Source organism: Phocoena phocoena, chromosome 18 (assembly GCF_963924675.1).
Source record: "Phocoena phocoena chromosome 18, mPhoPho1.1, whole genome shotgun sequence".
Taxonomy (NCBI): domain Eukaryota; kingdom Metazoa; phylum Chordata; class Mammalia; order Artiodactyla; family Phocoenidae; genus Phocoena; species Phocoena phocoena.
In genome coordinates this window covers 54,290,801-54,311,397 of record NC_089236.1, presented here as the reverse complement: position 1 = coordinate 54,311,397, position 20,597 = coordinate 54,290,801, and the positions used below count along the sequence as shown (strand labels likewise).

Sequence of the window (20,597 nt, the reverse complement as noted above, 5' to 3'; positions counted from 1 at the left end):
CATGTTTTAGCCCACTAAAACATTGATAAATGTTAGTATGCTTAATGTTTTAGCATGCTAAACATTGATAAAAGAGGACTTAAAAATATTTCATTACATACTACAGTAATTTTTGCTTTTAATTAATAACTCAATGAAAACACTACGTAGGAATATATCATGTACCAATAAGCAAACTAACAAAATACTGGCACGAACAGTTCTGAGACTATCCTCAACCACCTACGTTGGACTAAGGATATGAAGCATACTGGTTAAGTACAAAGGCTTCGGAATCAACTTTTTAAGACTCAAATCTAGACTCCAGCACTTACCAACTCTGTGACCTGCTTGGACCTCGTTTTTATCATCTACAAAATGGAGTCTATTTTCTTACAGGGCTTTCACAAGGATTACAAAAAATAACACCTGTAAATACTTAGAATAATGCCTGACATAGTAAAGGCCCAATAAATGTTACTTAAAAAAAACTAAACAAAGACACTTTATGTATAGCATCTACTCTAGTTCCTACAACAATCCTCTGAGGTGAGTATGGCGGAACAAACTTTAAATAACTGAACTGACACACCTAGTTAGGGGCAAAGACAGGATTCAATTTCAGATTTTACTGTCTCTAAATTCAGACTCTTTCTATGTCAAGATGCCTCCAAAAAAAATTCACAGGTAGTAATCTACCCTTCCACAGGATTACCCTTACGAGTATTTCTGATGCTGATTCAAGTACACACACACACATACACTACACACACCTTTGAATTCACCCATCTACTTCTCTTTAATGCCACTAATTATCTAATTATCTAATCCAAGCCACCATTATTGCTTACCGAACTACTGCCATAGCTTCCTAACTAAATGGCAGACCCTGACATTTGGGAGGTCCCCAATGAAAAGGCTGGCTCACCAAGAAATGACACAAGCCTTGATTAACAAGTCAAAAACACACAAACACAGCTTATAGAATATAAATAAGCAAAGAAAGAACACCCAAATTTAAAGAAAACCTCCAACATGAAAGAAAAGCAAAACAAAAATATTAGAAGGAAAGTTAATACAGGGAGTAGAAAAACAAAAACCTCAAAAATCTTTAGTTGGCTCAAGTTCCAGCATGGCAGTATAAGCCCCCAACAGTCCAACCCTCCCACTGACAGCCACTATAAACTTGAACAAAATATGAAAAACAACTATCTGAGCATTCTGAACATTAAGGAAAATAGGGATTTGGAGGGAATTTAAACCTTGGAGAAGCAACCTGCACAAAGAGTTTCCCCTTTTTGTTCTTTTTGCAGCTTTGCTGCAAGGCAGAACCATAGTTGTGGAGAGGCACCTTGTCTTGGGCTACTAAAACCTCAGTAGAACCCTTGCTATTTCTAGCCAGAGGAAGCATGCAACAAATGGAGCCCAGGCAGGCCAGAAAGTGAGGGGAAATCACTACCCCTTGAACCATGCATGTGTAGGACTGAACTAAAACAGATGAGTAAAGGCCTAAGGAATTAAGCTTAGATCTGAACCACTGCAAACAGAATGGGAGACAGTATTTACATTTTCCAGAGTACCATAGCAAAACACTCAGAAGATCCAGTATAAATCCAAAATTACCAGAAATACAAAATACTAGGAAATATAAATCACTCCACAGGGAAAAGGCAATCAAGAGATGCCAATTCTAGGATGATTCAGATTACTGTTACCATACAAAGATTTTAAAGCTGCTATTACATCTATGTTCTGGGAAGTAAAGCAATATTACCTTGAAATCAATGAAATGGCAGGGAATCTCAGCAGGTAAATAGAAAACAAAAATTGAACCAAATAAAAACTTTAGACTGGAAAAATAAAATATATGAAATAAAAAATTCACTGGGTGGGATCCATAGCACAATGAAGATAGAGGAAAGAGATAGTGAATTTAAATTGACAGAATTTATCCATTCTAAAGAAGAGAAAAGAAAAAGTATTGAAAAAATAAATAAGCTAACAAACAAATAGAGCCACAGGAACTCTAAACCTTTAAAAGGTCTAGAAAACATGTCATTTGAGACTCAAAGGAAATAACAGACTGCAGCAGGAAAAAAAAAAAAACTGAAGAAATAATGTCCATAACTCCTCAAAGTAGTGAAAGGAGTAAATTTACAAATTCAACCTCAGTGAGGCTAAAACAGAACAAATTCAAAGAAAACTACTCCTAGACACATCATAATAATAGAACTTCTAAAAATCAAGATAAAGAAAAGTTATTGGAGCAGCCTGAGAAAACAATATATTACATACAGAGAAACAATGATTCAAATAACTACAGATTCCTCATCAGAAACCATGGTCACCATAAGAAAATGGAACAAAACCTTAGAGGGCTGAAAGAAAAAAAAACTCGGCCAAGAATTCTACACCCAAAATATGTATCTATAGGGGAGATCCCTGGTGGCCTAATGGTTAGGATTCCACGCTTTCACTGCCGTGGCCTGGGTTCAATCCCTGGTAGGGGAACTGAGATCCCAAAGCTACGGAGCACAGTACTGCCCCACAAAACAAAAAATCTAATACTTCAGGAATGAAGGTAAAATAGACATTTCGAATAAAAGAAAGAAAATTGATTAGAGTTGATCTGCACTTTAAGGAATGATAAAGGAAGTTCTTTAGACTGAAAAAAAATTGATAGTAAAGAAAAACTTGTTTCTTCAGGAATGAAGAGAGAGCATAGGGAATGGTAAAAGTCTAAGTACATATAAAAGATTCTTTTTTCCTCATAAGTTTTATAAAATATGTGTTACAGGCTTCCCTGGTGGCATAGTGGTTGAGAATCTGCCTGCTAATGCAGGGGACACGGGTTCGAGTCATGGTCTGGGAAGATCCCACATGCCGCGGAGCAACTAGGCCCGTGAGCCACAACTACTGGAGCCTGTGCTCCGCAACAAGAGAGGCCACGACAGTGAGAGGCCCACGCACCACGATGAAGAGTGGCCCCTGCTTGCCACAACTAGAGAAAGCCCTCGCACAGAAACGAAGACCCAACACAGCCAAAAATAAAAATAAATAAATTAAAAGAAGGCTCAACATTAAAAAAAAAAAATGTGTTATTATTTAAAACAAAAATGATAATGCTTGTTGGGGATGTCAGTGAATGTACAGGTAATACATATGACAACTATAGCATCAAGTTTGGCAAGGGGAAGGGAGTACACAGTATATAGTCACAAAGTTCTACTTTTTACATGAAGTCATATGACATTAATGTTAAACATATATATATATATACACCTAACTTTTCACTGGTTATTATAATCTTAGAGCAAGCACGAAAATAATAAAAATAATAAAATTAACATTAATAATTGATAAATAATATTATTAATATTAATAATAATATAAAGAGGAATAGCTTAAAAAAGCAATAGAAATTTTGAAAAGGAAACTAAAACAATTATTTTGATCAAATGATCCAAAAGGCAGCAGAAAAGGATGAAAAGAGGAAAAAAAAAGAGGACAAACAGAAGGCAAATAATACAACAGTAGAAGTAAACCAACCATACCAATAATTACATTAAATACAAACACTCCAGTTAAAAGGCAGAAGCTGTCAGAGTGAATAAAAAAGCAAAATCCAACTATATGCCACCAACAAAAGGCACACATTAAGAACTCAGGTTGAAAGTAAACAGAAAAAGATATGCCATGCAAAACATAATAAGGGAAATAAAAAAAAATAAGACAGGAATGGCTATATTAATATCAAATAAAACAAACTTGAAGACAAAGAGCACTGCCAGAGATAAAGAGGGGCATTTCACAACAATCTCAGAACATAGGAAGCAAGAAATTGAGATAATTAAATGAAGATAGACAACTCCATAACCACAGCAGATTTTAACACCCCCTTGCTTAGCAACTAGTAGAATAACACAAAAACAAAAATCAGCAAGGAATTCCCTGGCAGTCCAGTGGTTAGGACTCAGCACTGTCACTGGCGGGCCCTGGGTTCAATCCCTGATCAGGGAACTAAGATCCTGCAAGCCGTGTGATGTGGCCAAAAACAACAACAAAAACAAACAAACAGAAACAAAAACAAAAATCAGTAAAGACACAGAAGATCAGAACAATACTATGAACCAACTTGATCTGACATTTATATAACACTATAACCAACAACTCAAGAATATACATTCTTTTCAAGTACACATAACACAGCACCAAGATAATATACTGGTCCATAAAACAAGTCTCAATAAATTTAAAAGGAATGAGACCATACTGAGTGCGGCCTCTTACCACTAAAAAAATTAAATTAGAAATTTTTTAAAAGATATACAATCCCAAATAAATGGAAATCAAATGGAATTCAAGAAATAGCCGATCCAACATAGTAAAGTGATGAAGGGAAGTCTCAGTATGACAGCTGGGTACTAGGCCTAGAGAACAAATACTACAGATAGAAACAGGAGGATGGAGGGCTCTAGGAAGAATGTCTTCAAAGAACAAAATAAAGGAACTAATACTTATCCAGTGCATGTGACCATGCAAAAAAAAAAAAAATGTAGCTGGAAAGCAAATTCTGAAAAATGACCAGAGGATCTGCAAAGAATTAACAACAGATACACAAGGGGGGTGGGGGAGGGATAAATTAGGAGTTTGGGATTTACACACACTACTATATGTAAAATAGGTAAACAACAAGGACCTACTGTATAGCACACGGAACTATACTCAATATCCTGATATATATATCAATATATATTTGCTATACACTTGAAACTAACACAACATGGTAAATTAACTATGCCTCAATAAAAATTTAAAAATTTAAAATCAATAAAGAAATAAAAGTCATAAAATGTGAACACTAATTAATGATTTTACCAAATATTAGGAGCTTTTCATACACTTAATCCTCACAATAATTCTATGAGTGAAGTACCTATACTATTCTTACTTTATGGATGAGGAAGCTATGGCAGAGAGAGGTTAAGTAATCAGCCCAAGGTTACAAGTGCTTGTAAGTGAGAAGCCAAGATTGGAAACTACCAGGCCCATCCTATACCATCAGTGCTCCTCATGTCTGGCATCGCTGTCAATTAAAGAAAGTTAACTATAATGAAAGTTCTGTTTCCCAGGATCTTTTAACTCAGCTGACATGTTTACAAGTAATAGAATAAAATTTGTCCTCCAAGCTTTGCTGCATAACCTTAAGCAGAACCTCCCTCAGGCAGTCTTCTGTAAAATGAGACGGCTGAAGAAAATGATCACTAACCACTTCCACAATATCTGGAAACAATTTATTTTCCTTTTTCCATAAGTAAACCAAATAACCTACCCATGGTTAATTATCTGGCAAATGCAAGTCACCAGGCAGATGAGGAATTATGTAAAACTACCAGAATTCATCTAAACAGGTTTCTCGGTACTATTCTAAAAGCAAAGTACATACCCTAATTATGGATATTCAGAATATCAACACTGTATGGGCTGGGCAACATACTACTGTTACTTTTACATAAGAGAACTCTGGAAAACTGTTCACTTTATAAATATATCAGTAACCTCATGGATACACTTGAAATCATTCAGAAACGGCATTCATTTATTTCTTCAGTAAGTATTTACAAGGCACTATATAATGGGCCCAGAACTACACTGTATACTATTATAAACAAGACAGACCTAAGCCCTACTTCCCACTGAGCCTACAAAATACATACCATGGAATAAGGACTATGATAGGGATAAGTCCACAGGGTTAAAAGAATACACTGAACTTGGTAAAAAAAAAAGGGAGGAAATGGAGACAGTGAGGGAAGGTTTTCTGGTGAAAAGAACATCTGAACAGATTTGAATAAAGAATAGAAATTCATCCTGGAGGAAGCAGAACGAAAAGAAAAAAGGGCAATCACATGTTCAAAAGGCAGAAGAGTCCGAAGGCAGGGGAGATCATGGTCGGGAGTGGTGCCTGGAGAGGAGCAGGGCAAGAGAACAAAAGTATTACAGTTTACAGTTCAAGACACGGCACGCGTGCAGGGCAGTAACAAAGTAAGCAAGGTGAGGTTAGCGGAGGCTCATGTTGTTCTCTAAGGTTACAAACAAAAACTTAAAAGGGTCTCAAGTGTTATTTCCAGTGTTAATCCTTCCCCTTGTGGGGAAATCACACAAAAAGTCATGCTGATATAAATGAATGCTCTACCCAAACGAGAACGAATGTTCTCTAAAAACTATTGGATTTCTTCAGTCTAACATCCAAGAGGCTACAAGTCCTACGAGCCTCAAAATTAGTAAAGAAGTAAAACTATCCAGTTTATTTCCTTATTCTCAAAGCCTCTGCCAAATAGCACAATTTCTTTACATAATGTAACGGGTAAGTCTGGAGAAACATCATAGACAAACTAAACCACAGCACATTTCTAAACTTTTAAAATACTAAATCGCTGATATTCAAATCTTAAAAGTCAAAACCTTGAAATAATCTAATAGTAAATCTTAGACTACTTGCAGTATTTCCCAACTTGCACTTGGCATGTCTTAAACAAGAATTTTACCTACACCTTAATTCCAACTTAAGTGATCAAACTTTTGGAAGAAACCATAACAACAACATGGCATGAAAACATAGAGGATGATTTATATAACCAAATGGTAGATAGGCTAGCCTTAATCACAAGGATTTTTTGAGTAAATTTACATTTAATAAGGTCAGCAGAATGTATTCCATAGTTATTTAAATTTAAGTCAGGCCTACACATGTAGAATATGTATAAAATTCTAAAATAATATATTACTAATACACATATAATCAGACAGTGTTTTAGCACGTAGGTGTGACATTAAGGAAAGAATAAAAAGAAAATAGTCTCTAAGTAGTCAATATAAAGCAGATGAGAAAAATCAAAGCAGTACCCACAACTCCATAGTCAATGAAGGTACTAAGCAGGACCACTGCACATGGCTTCATGGGTTCCTTACTGAACAACCCTATGGGGCCCATCATATATCACAAACAACCTGAGAGAGCCCAAGTCTCAGTAGCAAAAAAAAAAGAATTCTTATAAAAATAAGTGTGTGTGTGTGTGTGTGTGTGGAGAGAGAGAGAGAGAGAGAGGGAGAGAGAGAGAGAGGGAGGGAGAAGGGGAGAAGGAAGGAGGAGAGAGACACAGACACTAAGCGACATACTGTTAAGCTGTAAGGTAATGCAAAACATGCACACAACACACACACAATCTGAGAGAGCCCAAGTCTCAGTAGCAAAAAAAAAAAAAAAAAAAAAAAAAAGAATTCTTATAAAAATAAGAGAATAAAATAACATAAGCAAGGTTTTGAGTCTATGGAATTGCTCTTGAGCTAGCACCACTCATTTAGTCATTCTTATCAATTACTTCCTAAGTGCCTACCATATGCCAGATACTGGAACATACAGCAGTGAACAAAACATACCTGTCCTCATGAAGCTTACACTCAGGGGAAAGAAGGAGGTAGGAATTAAACATGTAAAAGATTTGAAATTATCAGGTTGTGATAAGTACTATGGGAAAAATGAAGCAGGTAACGGGGCTAGGGAGTACTGTGAAGGGGGTATTGTGATTTTAAATGGCCTCAATGAGGTGACCACTCCAACAGAATGAAGATTCCATCAGACATGAGAAACTTGTCTTTGCTGTTCTCATAGGAAATTTTATACTCTAACTGGGGTCTCCACACCAATTCTAGTGATAGACCAAGTGCCTGCCTGATTACCAGGTACTTTAAAAAGTAAGTGATGCAAAACAACCTTTACCACCTTCCTAAGGGTTTATTTCAAGACTCAGTGAAATAAAAATTTGTCAGAAGCATCCTGCAACAGGCCCAAACTTAAGGCCTTTATGAGGTGCATTCCTCTTTCATCTACACCAGGGGTGGGCAAATTACAGCTAGCAGGCCAAATCCAGCCCACCATCTGTTTCTGTAAATGAAGTTTTATTAGAACACAGCCATGTTAACTTGTTTACATATTAAGTATGGATACTTTTGCACTAAAGCAGCAGATCTGGCACACAGCTGTGACACAGACCACATGACCTGGAAAGCCTAAAATATTTACTATCTGGTCCTTTACCGGCAAGTTTGCTGACCCCTGGTTCTAGATCATCACCACCACCACTACCACCGTCATAGTGAGATTCCTTTCAGGGTCCTCTTCACGAACACATGGCCAGTGCAGTCACGTGGAACCTTGCCTCAGGAGGGCCTCATGCTTGGGGTTTAAGGCTCTATGGTCACCTTTAAATTCTTAATAATTTTATCTTTGAATCCAAGTTTTATAAGTGAACTCCAATGGGACAAAAAAGCATGTGCCAGGGACCTGGTGCCTCGGCTCACAGGCAGCCTGCCTCCCCAGGAAAGATTCTCAGGCAGCTGAACGCCCTGGCTCAGCTCAACTCACCACCTCATGACTAGGAGTACGGCAAGGTGGTAGCTATGCCCATCCCAGGCTGGCGTCACCATGATACATTCCCAAGCAAAGCAGTATCTAGCAAGTCCTGGCATGGAGGCTGCAATCCCTTGGGGGTGCTGTGGGCTAAGACAGCAGGCCTCTCGGAAGTGGAGACTGGCTTTCCTACCCAAGGCCGGGACCCCACGTTTTCATCTGGCAATGCACCTTGCAAGGTATGTAACCGGACTTGACTGCTTTCACGAAACAAAAATTACAAATGAGAGTTCCATTCTTCTATCAAATCTATCATAAAATTGATTTGTTTGTTTTGTCCCATTCCACTGAGCCATCCCCCTTCACCTTGCTCTAGGCACACAGCTCTCTTCTTATTTCTTAAACCAACAAGCTCATTTGCACCACAGGCCCTTATCACACCTGAAATACTCATCAGCTAGAACATTTCAATCAAGTCTTGGCCTGAGTGTCACACCTGCAGAGTGGACAGAGTTTCCTAATAATCCTGATTCCAAGCCACTGAGGAGTCAAACCCACTGGTGAGGCATACCATCTCCAAAGATGCCACCATCAATTTTTTGCCTCCATGTATGTGCACTGCCTCTCCCTCATTGGGAAATGGAGTTTATTTCCCCTCCTTATGAACCTGGGCTGGATTTATGGCTGCTTTAACCAACAGAATGCAGCAGAAATGACATTCTGGAGCTCTAAGCTGAAGCCTTAAGAGGAATGACAGCCTCCTCTTCCTTCTGTGATGTGAAAGGCCAAGGTCACACTGACAGGGCACATGAAGAGGACACACAGAGGAGAACTGAAATGATCAACATTCAACAGTGCCAGCTGAGCTTCCAGTCAACAGTCATCAACAACTGCTAGCAAAGGGAATGAGTCATCTTGGAGGTTCCAACCCAATCAAGCCCCCAAATGGTTGGAGTCCCAGCTAACATCACATGGAACAGAAGAACTGCTTTGCTGATTAGAGCCAAACCAAGGGATCTTGAAACATAATAAAATGCTTGTGTTTTGAGTAGTTTGTTACAAAGCAATATAAAACTAAAACACCAAGATTTGAATACCAGATCCATCACACCTAGATCCACACACTAGATCCTGTATATATGTAACCTCTTTATGTCTCATTTTTTTATCTGCAAAATGAAGATCATAACATTATCTATTTCACAGAATTACTCTATGGAATAAATGTGCTCATGTGTGTAAAGCACATAGCAGAGTTCTCAGCATATTCCTGACATAATGCAAAAAGATATTATTATTCTATTATTGCTATTTTATTATTGATAAAATGTATTATTTATACCATCATCCTGCTTTACCTTCTTTAAACCATCTATTACTATCTGAAATTATGCTCACTTATTTATCTGCCTCCCCTCCACCAAAGTATGAGCCATGAGACATGAACTTAACTGTCTTGTTCACCAGCACCTAAAACAGAATTTGACTGACAGAGATACTTTATAAATTAATATCGAATAAATGAGTTATAGGACCTCAGTTTCACAGTTAATCAATAATGATATCTAAAAACTGCTCCCATACCTTATCTTAAGTATAAATCTGACAAGAGGCACTCAAAACACAAGATACACACATAAACTATCTATAATATGTTATTTTCAGGATATAATTCCAATGCATTTACTTGTTACTGCACAAATACTACACCATTACTGGATCATGTACTGTTCAAATATGCCTAAGTGATGGCTAGCATCTGACTCAGCACCGTTCAGGTGTTCTAAAGTAGCTTACTCGTTTGTATAATTTTTTAAAAATGAACTGTACTCAGTTACTATTGCTACATGCACAGAAACAGCCAGAGAAACTTCCATGTGGGGTCCATTCAAAACCAAATTACCCTGGCAACACAAATTAACATAATACTAATCTTCAAGCTATGGAAACTTGGTTTTAAACACATCTGAGAGTGAATTTCCTCAGTTACAGTATTTTAAAAGTTTAAAATCTATATTAAAGATGAAATAAAAATCAGACATTCACAGAGCCCTGAAGCACCTCTGAGGAAAAGCAGCAGTCTACAAGGTACACAAAGATACACAAAAACACAATTCAGTGTAACAAGTTCTCTAATACTGTGATTCTCAACTTTTCCTCTAACGTGATGTAGAGATGACAGATGCAAGAAACTCACCCTGCCTCCCTCTTCCAATTATAATTTCGTAGGAGTTTTTACATCTAGGAACAGGATTTTATAAGGCAAACAAACCACAGGGGTGTGGTACAGAACGTTAGGTGAGAAATAAACACATGTAAAGTCAGGGGAGTAAGTAAGAGAGAAGACATTATGGTTGAAGCTAATAATAAGTATACCCTGCTGAACTCCAGCAGTTAATGCATAACAATTAAGGCAGGCAGGGGGGCGGGGAGGAGGGGGGCGGGATTGCTAAGATGTGGCATTGTATAGGTATGGAAAGGTCCATTGAAGGAACTTGTAAGTTAAGAACAGAAATTTATACTTCAAAATCCAATAAGCCTGGGCTTCCCTGGTGGCGCAGTGGTTAAGAATCCGCCTGCCAATGCAGGGGACACGGGTTTGAGCCCTGCTACGGGAAGATCCCACATGCCACGGAGCAACTAAGCCCGTGAGCCACAACTACTGAGCCCATGTGCCACAACTACTGAAGCCCGTGCACCTAGAGCCTGTGCTCTGCAACAAAAGAAGCCACTGCAATGAGAGGCCTGCACACAGCAACAAAGAGTAGCCTGCGCTCGCTGCAACTAGAGAAAGCCCACGCGCAGCAACAAAGACAACACAGCCAAAAATAAATAAATGTATATAAAAAAAAAATCCAATAAGCCCACCAGAATGGCTAAAATTAAAAAGTCTGAAACACCAAACTTTTGGCAAGGTGGTGAAGCAGCCAAAGCTTCCATACATTGTTGGTCTAAGTGTAAAATGGTACACTTGGAAATGGTACACAGACTTGGAAAAAAGTCTAGTGGTTTCTCATAAAATTAAGCTTACGCCTACCCTATTACCCAGTAATTCCACCAAAGAGAAATGAAAACGTACGCCCACAAAATGATTTGCACAAGAATATTCCTAACCACTCTGTCCGTAAGAGCTAAAAACCGGAAACAACCCAAATGTCTATCAACAGAGCAATGGATAAACAAACTGCCCTATATTCGTACAAGTTATACAATGAAATACTATTCAACAATAAAAAGGGATGCACTACTGATACACACAATAACAGGATCAATCTCCTAAACTTCTTGCAGAGTGAAAGAAGCTTTGTAGACTATATGCTGTATGATTCTAGAATAGGCAAAGCTCATTCGAAGTGAAAAACAAAAACGAAACAGTATAGCGATCACCTGGTGGGTAGGAATCAACAGGGAAGGGTCGTGAGTGAACTTTCTAGGGTGACAGTAATGCTCTTTCCCAGTGGTCAGGAAACTTTCTCTGTAAAGGGCAGAATAGCAAATATTTCAGGCTTTCTGGGCTCTGCCTCAAATACCCAATTCTGCCACTGTAAATGAACGGCATGGCTGTGCTACCACAAGACTTTATTTACAAAACAAGAGTTAGAATGTAGTTTGTTGATCCCTGCTCTATATTTCAAAAGTGGTTTGGGTTACATAGATGTATGTGCTTGTCAAAACTCATCTAATTGGCCATGGAAGATTTGTGCATTTCACTATATGTCAATTTTATCCTAAAGGAAAAAAACCATAAAGAAATATTGAACTCTAGGCTGCTGATAAGCATGTGGTTGGCAGTGAGGTACACTGATATCTGCAACTTATTTTGAAAGCTCAGAAAATAAGATGGAGGGGCTTCCCTGGTGGCGCAGTGGTTGAGAGTCTGCCTGCCAATGCAGGGGACACGGGTTCGAGCCCTGGTCTGGGAGGATCCCACGTGCCGCGGAGCAACTGGGCCCGTGAGCCACGACTACTAAGCCTGCGCGTCTGGAGCCTGTGCTCTGCAACAAGAGAGGCCGTGACAGTGAGAGGCCCGCGCACTGCAATGAAGAGTGGCCCCGGCTCGCCGCAACTAGAGAAAGCCCTCGCATAGAAACAAAGACCCAACACAGCCAAAAATAAATAAATAAATAAACTCAAAAAATAAGAAGAAGAATTGACAGATATACGATAACACAGATGCAACAAAATGTTGGGAATTGTAGACCCTACAACTGGTATATGGTATATGGAAGTTAACCGTGCAATTCTTTCAACTTCTGTATATATTTGAAAGTTTTTTGTTTTGTTTTGTTTTTGGCTGTGTTGTGCGGCTTGTGGGATATTAGTTCCCAGACCAGGGATCGAACCCGTGCCCCCTGCGGTGGAAGTGCAGAGTCCTAACCACTGGACCACAAGTGAATTCCCTGAAAGTTTTAATGTTAAAGTGGCGGGGGAGGATATTCAGTAAGAGGCCACTGAAGATATTTAAGCAAAGAAATGAAAATCAAATTTATATTCTACAAATACAATTTATGCAGCGCAAACAATACACAGAAGGATGGTCAGATGAAGGAAGAAAGCACTAAGCAAGCTATTACAATAGTCCATGCCATAGAAAGTATCAACATTTGAGGAGTAAGTACAAAGTGAGTTCATGCAGAGAAGGAAAGTCAGGGGAGTAAAGAGTAGAAAGCTCCTTTATTTCAGGAATGAGGAAGGAGTTTCAAGGAGAACGTTCACAATGTCAACGTAAAAGAACTTAAGCAAGAAGAGAACTGAAAAGTACCTATTAGATTAAGCAATGGAACTTGATGATGTAAAAGAGGTGTGGTAAGAATGTAAGGCAGATAAAGGATATTGATAAGTTCAAAGGAAACAAACAAGTGATGATCAAAGGAATCTAGCTGGGCCAAGAGAGGAAGGCAAAACTAGGGAGCATGGTAAAGTAAAAGACTGAAATACTTCTTTAAAATGGAAAACAAAAGTAAACAACTGCACCTAAAAATCACCATATATTATCTCATCCATAAAATGTACTCTTGGGTAAGGCAGACTGCTATGGGCCTGAGTGTCCCTGCACATTCTTGCTGAGTGTGAAAGAAGGTCAAGGTTACCACAGCATTTACTGCCTCTCAGAGAGAGGTGAACTAGCTTGTTTATTATTTGCTACAATGTTTGCAGCTTGCTAAAAAAAAAAAAAAAGTGCTAGACCCTTGGTCCTGAGTTCCTTAGCTGTGATCCACTCTGTTCTTCCATTAGACCCATCACCCTCATGGGACCTGGTTACAAGGAAAACCAGCACAAATATGCTGATGTTCGTGAGTCTGCAGGGCTGTGAGTCATAATGTCATTTGTTTCTGACCTGGGAGTCTCCTGTTTTTCTGCCAGCAACCATGAAAAATTAACAGACTATCAGCTTGTAAACACGATAAAATCAGATCTTAAGACTTTTCACTGCTCTTGACATGGACAACAAAGAACTACTTGATATTCATGTTGCTAAATAAAACAAGAGAAAAAAACATAGTCACTAGCAAAAACTGAAATATAGACAATATTTTATAGTTTATTTACCTTACATTATTCATAATATTTATCATGTACCAGTCTCTACACTATATTTTTTACTTGCACTACATTATATATTTCTCATAATAATCCTAATGAGGTAGGTACTAATATGAGGAAACTGAGGCTTCAAAATGCTATGTAACTAAGCCAAGGGCTCACAAATTGTAATCAGCACAACCTAAATATAAGCCCAGATAACTTTAAAAGATGTGAGGGTTTTTGTTAACTATTAATAGTCAACCTCCTTCCCAGCTGATTTATCAAGGGCAACTCTAATTCATATATAACAGCAAAGTATCTATATCATCACAGTATGGATAGTTCATTATTTTTATAGAAAACTAACACTTTGGACATGTTAATATAATCAAAGTTTTCTCTAAAAATCTGTGGTCAAGGTTTAGGAAGAGCTAAGTTAAACAAATCCAAATCACTGTCTTTATGGCAGAAGCTCTCATGGTTTTAAATGTGCAAATGTATGTCTTTATATGCTAATATATATTATAAATCTTCTAAGACCATCTATTATCATCATTCTGAATGACACAGTTTGGGAAACTACTGCTACAATCCACAGGGACAATTTAACTTATACACAGAATACCTCTGAAAGCTTAGTAGTCAGCTTGGTGGTTCACATACACAAAACCTTTAAAAGGGAGAACATCAAAGTTAGAATGTGGCATAACAGCTCCAAGCCAAGTCACCTACGTCATAGTTTGGCAACACTGCCCATTTCCTACCAGACAAAATTGAATTTCCCATAACACAATGGAACTACGTGGCTTTTTCTGAAATTAGAAGGGTAACAAGTCAAGGCTTTTTGTATTTGTAGCTCTGTACATTGTTATCACTTAACAAAATTTGGACGCTTTTAACAATGGAGGAGAGATCACAGAAAAAGTAGTTTCCACATAAAGCTTGTGAATTGGTTAATGGTAGTAAGTCATTCTGATGGTCCTAGGCATCACCATTAACTTACCAATACGGAAAGTTAAAATTTAACTCTATGAATAAGTGGAAAATTAATATTGTATACCATTTCAACACCAAGCATGTTTTCCTGTCTCCTACTTAGTCAGCTCTAAACATTCAACAACTGAACCTGTTTATTGCTCCATTGTTATTAATCATTCCAGAGTTTTTTTAAAAAAAACAAAATTGAGCTAAAGTCAGCCACACAACAGTTGTGTTCATTATACAAGCCAGAGCTGTAAGTTGGTCCCTAGCTTGCTGCAAACCAACTCAGATGCTTTTTTTTTTCCTTTGCCCTCTGCTCTGAAGGAATGCCTCCACCCATTCAAAGTCTATGTAGGACACATCTCCAGTAGTTTGGGGTGGGGGGCATATACCTAGGTAAAGTTACTAATCAGGCCATTCTCAACAAAACTAAGAGTTATTCTAGACAGATGAAATTACCATGTAATTACACAGGAATTGGAATCAAAATCTGAATGTAAACTGTACTAAGATTTTCAAACACTTCACATTACAAGGAAAACAAATTGATGTCCTACCTACTTGAAGCAAGAAGTATCTTTAGAAGGGCAGATTTTTGCCTTCTGCTCTGAAGGAATGCCTCCACCCAACCAAGGTCTCTGTGGGACACATCTCCAGTTTGGAGGGGAAAAAAAGGCAATAAAATATGATATGGTCGGGACGTCCCTGGTGGCGCAGTGGTTAAGAATCCGCCTGCCAATGCCGGGGACACAGGTTCGAGTCCTGGTCCGGGAAGATCCCACATTCTGCGGAGCAACTAAGCCCGTGCATCATAGTTACTGAGCCCGCGCTTTAGAGCCCCGGTGAGTCGCAACTACGGAACCCCGCGCACCTAGAGCCCGTGCTCTGCAACAAGAGCACTGCAATGAGAAGTCCGCACACAACAAACAGTCCCGCTCGCCGCAACTAGAGAAAGCCTGCATGAAGGAACGAAGACCTAATGCAGCCAAAAATAAATAAATAAAATAAATAAATTTATTAAAAAAAGAAAAAAATGATACTGTCCACTTATTTTGAAAGGAGTTGTAGAGAAAAAGAAAATATCTTAAAGCTGACAGCAATTTCCAACATTTTGGTGTTAGGAATTCTTAAAAATAATAATCATAACTACTGAAAGCAAATGTGACACTATAATAAATTACTTTAAGGCACAAATACATCAATTAAAAATGTTTTGAGGGCTTCCCTGGTGGCACAGTGGTTGAGAATTCACCTGCCGATGCAGGGGACACGGGTTCGTGCCCCGGTACGGGAAGATCCCACATGCCGCAGAGCGGCTGGGTCTGTGAGCCAGGGCGGCTGAGCCTTCGCGTCCGGAGCCTGTGCTCCGCAACGGGAGAGGCCACAACAGTGAGAGGCCCGCGTACCGAAAAAAAATAAAATGTTTTGAGCAGTGACTTTCATATGTGAACATGGTGGATTCTGATAAGCAAAACCCCCAAAGAGAAAGAATTCGAATCAGTTAACACCATTAAGGGAAACAAATAGCAACAGGAGAGAAAAGAGATTAGAGAAAAGAAATCCCACTGGTAAATGCAATAGGTATTCAATATTTACCTATTGCATTTTATTTTTACTAACATCTGCAAAAATAGGAATGCCTTAAAAAATAAAATGTGTATACACTAACAACCTGAAAAATGCCTTCCCAAACTGGCAACATTTTCCAAACCATTGCAAAAATACTGATAAATTTTCACAGAATTCAGAATATACATCATTTGGAGGTTTTACCGGATGTAAACCAGATGAAGTGGAAGCCTCCTGAGCTTTTATCTTAAAAAAAAATGCAAAATTACATACATTGGGATTTCATCTTTCAGTAGCCTTTGCATATGTCAAAATACACTTATTAATAGAAATTCTTTACTTCACAACTAAGTGTCTCCTGTGCAAATAGATCTGAAACATGAAATCTGCACTAACATATGTATATTTGTAAATTTCACAAACAGTACTATTAAATTGCATCGTCAGTGCTCCATATTAATGTTTTTCTCCTCTCCCTCAGTAAATAGGTTTAACTAAATTTCCACCTCAAAGTTTACAGAATAACATGCTACCTAGCTGCGACGAAGCAGTCAACTATTGCTGGGTCCATTTTTAAAATAAGGTTTACGTAGGAATCTCCAATGACACCACCGGAATTAGTATCAGAGAAAAAAAACATTAGAAAATTTGACACGGAAAACATAGAGGGGCACTTTTCACTCATTTCAACATACAAAGGTTTATACGGTTAAGCTGGAAAACCTTGTATTTCAAGAAAAATTTTCAAACAAGATTAGCATTTTTTAAGTAAAACTTCCTGTTTCCCCTCCTACCAAAAAAAAAAGTGATAGAAAACAGAATGCAATCACTTTTAATTCTAACAAAACAGAAAAGGACAAAATGACAAGGTTAACTAGAACTGAGAAACAAGTTCAGCCCCACGACTATTCTCTACAGTTGCACGATTTTTAAGCCCACATTTTTTTTTTTTTTTACCAAATCCACTTCCCACCCTACGTAGGGCTTACACCTGCCTCCTCCCCACCGACTCCATCTATGACGGCGACACCTTCCCAGCAGGTATGTGAACTCATTTCCACTATACAATCCGCAGGAATATCTCTGAAGTGTCTGGGTCAGGGCATAACTTAATGATCGAGAAAGTGAGACATAAAACAGATACAAGTTTTAAAGGGAGGCGTAGGGGTGTCTAACAGCGGAGGGATGGGGACCTCGAAGGAGACTGGGGTCTGGAAAGAAAGGTCTCAAAGGAGCCACAGGCAGGCTCCATCCGAGAGGTGTGAAGGAAGCAAGGTCCTGCCAAAAGAGCCAAAAATAAATTAGCCAGCACGTCCATTCCGCGAATAACCCGAGGAAAGGGACTCTGGGGGCCACGGCGGGGGGCAATCCCGGGGTCGTCGGCGGCGCAGGAGGCCCGGGCTGGGGCCAGAAACTCACCACCTGGTAGCGGCCAGTCCCCGGCTGGTGATGATCCATCCTGCCCGGCTCGGGATCCGGCTTCCGAGCGGGCGAGTGCCCTCGGCGCTCAGCCCCCTCGGTCACCCGGGTCGACGACGTCGTCGCCGCAGCGACCCTTCCGCCTCTGTTTCCGCCGCCGCGGTCGCCCAGCCGGACCACCTCACTTCCCGTCACGGCCGCAGAAGCCGCCGAAACCTCCGCGTCGGCCGGAGCTCTGGGCCGAAGGTCCGAGGCACTGCAAGCGCTACTGAGCATGCTCGGGATGGTCGCGCATGCTCGCTGGGTCCTCCGCCGTCCCATCCGCGTCGCGAGTTGGCGGGGGGTAGGGGGTGGGGGCGGTGTTTAGCTGGGTGGGTGGAGGTGGAAAAGTCAGGCAAGTCCCAGGGAGCAATCTAGGTTGTCAGCCTGTCCGGAGTGGGCGGTGGCAAAAGGATCAGGGGAAAAAACATCACCGTCCTTGATTGGTCTTTTTGTTTGGACGGGTTTCGCGCAGGCACAGTCACAGCGCACAGATACAGATGTCGAGGAGAGCGGGAACGCATTCCTAGAACACCTGAGGACAGGTCACCCTGTTTCCCAACACTCCCTCGTATTACTCACCCAGCCTAGGACAAGGCACAGAGATCCGTCTCTATGACCTTCCTAAAACTCTTATTCAGAATCATCAGTGAGCTAAGGGATGTCTTGTCAGCTTGTTTTGTTTGTCCCCTTCCTAGTAGTAACAGATTTAAGAATCCAACAGGGACTCTTCAACCATACTCATGTATCTCGCCAAGGAAAGAGGCCTCTAGCCTCTAGAGCACTAGGTTGCTGGAAAGATACAAGAAAATAATGAAACAATATAGGACTCTTGTGGTCATATTCATATCAATAATTCCAAAGGGTTTAACAGTAAGGAATTACTCCGTGTGCAACATTGTCAGTCGATCTCAGTATCCGGTTAACCACACATGACCTACTATGTGTGAGTATCTCCCACGGGGTGCAAAGCATAGCAAGTAGAAGAGTATGATGGGGCAGCGTACTCTTTAACCCAAAGACCTGCTTTCTATACCCTGAAAACTATGATCCCACGTGACCTGGCTCAGCTATCTTTTTTACTTAACTTCCCTCCTGAATCGCCAAAGGAGATTCCTGGAATGAGGAAGGCTACTGGGTGGGCCTGATCACCTAATTAAAATAGCAAAAATACAATAAAGAGAGAAACTCATTGAGAGATCAGCTGAAAAAATATAAGCCTTCCTCTGATTGCTTTATTCAAAGAGATGAGCAGTTCTTCGTATTTTTGCCGTCTTGACACATTTGGTGGTTAGAGAGTGTTAATTAATAGGCTAACAATAAGAGGCAATGATATTGTCATACTTAAATGTCCTTAAACTTTCTTTAGGTCTAACTTAATGTGTTTTAGACTCTAAGATAATAAGCATGACATTTCATTGTGTTACTGTACAAGAGCTCACTCTCACAATTTCACCCCAAATGGTATCACCTTTCAATGATCAAAACAACCCCCAGTTCAGCAAAATGAAATTAGATTCCTACACCATTTATGGTCTGTACGGTTCATTTAGAACTTAATTTTATATGCAGTTGCACTTTCATTAATCATTTATATGTCCATTTGTTTTTCAAATAGACTGCTGCTCAGGACAGAGGCCATTCTTTACACCTAGCACACCCGAACAGTAATGGGAACATACTGGTGAAAACCAACGTCCTGACAAAAAGCAAACATCCTAAATCTTGTTAGAGTAACAAATTCTTTCAATTTTACCCTCCTCCCAAGTTTTGTAAATGTTTTGCTAATCTAGAGAGGTGACAAAATTCAACAGGAAAGGGGGTCTTCAGTGAAGAGGAGGAAGAGAAAGAGGGGAAAGAGAAGTAGAATAACAGCTGATACGTATTGAGCCCTTCCCAAGCCAGGAACTGCACGTGTTATCTCATTTCATCCTCACAACTGTTCCATGATGTAGGCACGATTGCAATCCCGGCTTAACAAATCAGGAAACTAAGGCACCGAGAGCCACTTGTCCAAAGCCAAATCACTCATAAGTAGTGACAGACTCCAGAGCCTCCACTATATTAGGCACCATGGTATAATACACCCTTAAAACGAACAAAGAAACAAACAAAACAAGTCTTGTCTCTTTCTGTCCACCACTACTGTGAAACTTCTGCAGAAGACCAAAAAAAAAAAAAAGGTGATGCGTCACAAAGAGCCAATCTGACTTCCTTAAATGCCACCTCCTTGATCTGAATGAAATAAGAGATTCTCATTGTTCTCCAAAGAGCTACTCTGAGCTCCTTTTGCCCATTTCTCCACGAAGCCAGTGTGACCTGTAATGGGCCATCACAATCAGAGGCCCTGAGTTGTCCCACTAGGAGCAACTTTTTGGGGAAGATATGGGGGTAATGATATTCTTATCATTCTAGAGGCCTTAAGCAACATTTGAGATGTTGATATTTAATCTTTTGGTGGAGACAATTTGATATTTAATCTTTTGGTGATGACAAGTCTAGTTACCTAAGGAATTGGTGGTGGTCTACCACTATAAACTCAAGTGGGATTTTAGAATTAGAGTATACTTCACTAACACCTCTTGTTCTGGCCTAATCAATATTCATCTCCAAATACACAGCCACCAAAAATTTAACTAGTGCCACACTGCCAGTGTGACAGACATGGAGATAA

At 39.5% G+C, this 20,597-nt stretch overlaps 1 protein-coding gene across 3 annotated transcripts in view; it reads right to left on the bottom strand.

Annotated features, from left to right (window-relative positions):
- The window catches only part of NDFIP2 (Nedd4 family interacting protein 2), a 63,609-nt gene extending 45,387 nt beyond the window's left edge, over window positions 1–18,222 (bottom strand). Inside the window, exon 1 of one of the 3 annotated variants that reach the window (XM_065896007.1) lies at window positions 17,885–18,222. In XM_065896007.1, coding sequence (XP_065752079.1) covers window positions 17,885–18,205 — 321 coding nt within the window. In that variant the 5' untranslated portion in view covers window positions 18,206–18,222. The remainder of the gene's footprint in view (window positions 1–17,884) is intronic. The other 2 variants (XM_065896009.1, XM_065896008.1) reach the window with 2 other exon arrangements.
- Window positions 18,223–20,597: the final 2,375 nt, after the last annotated feature.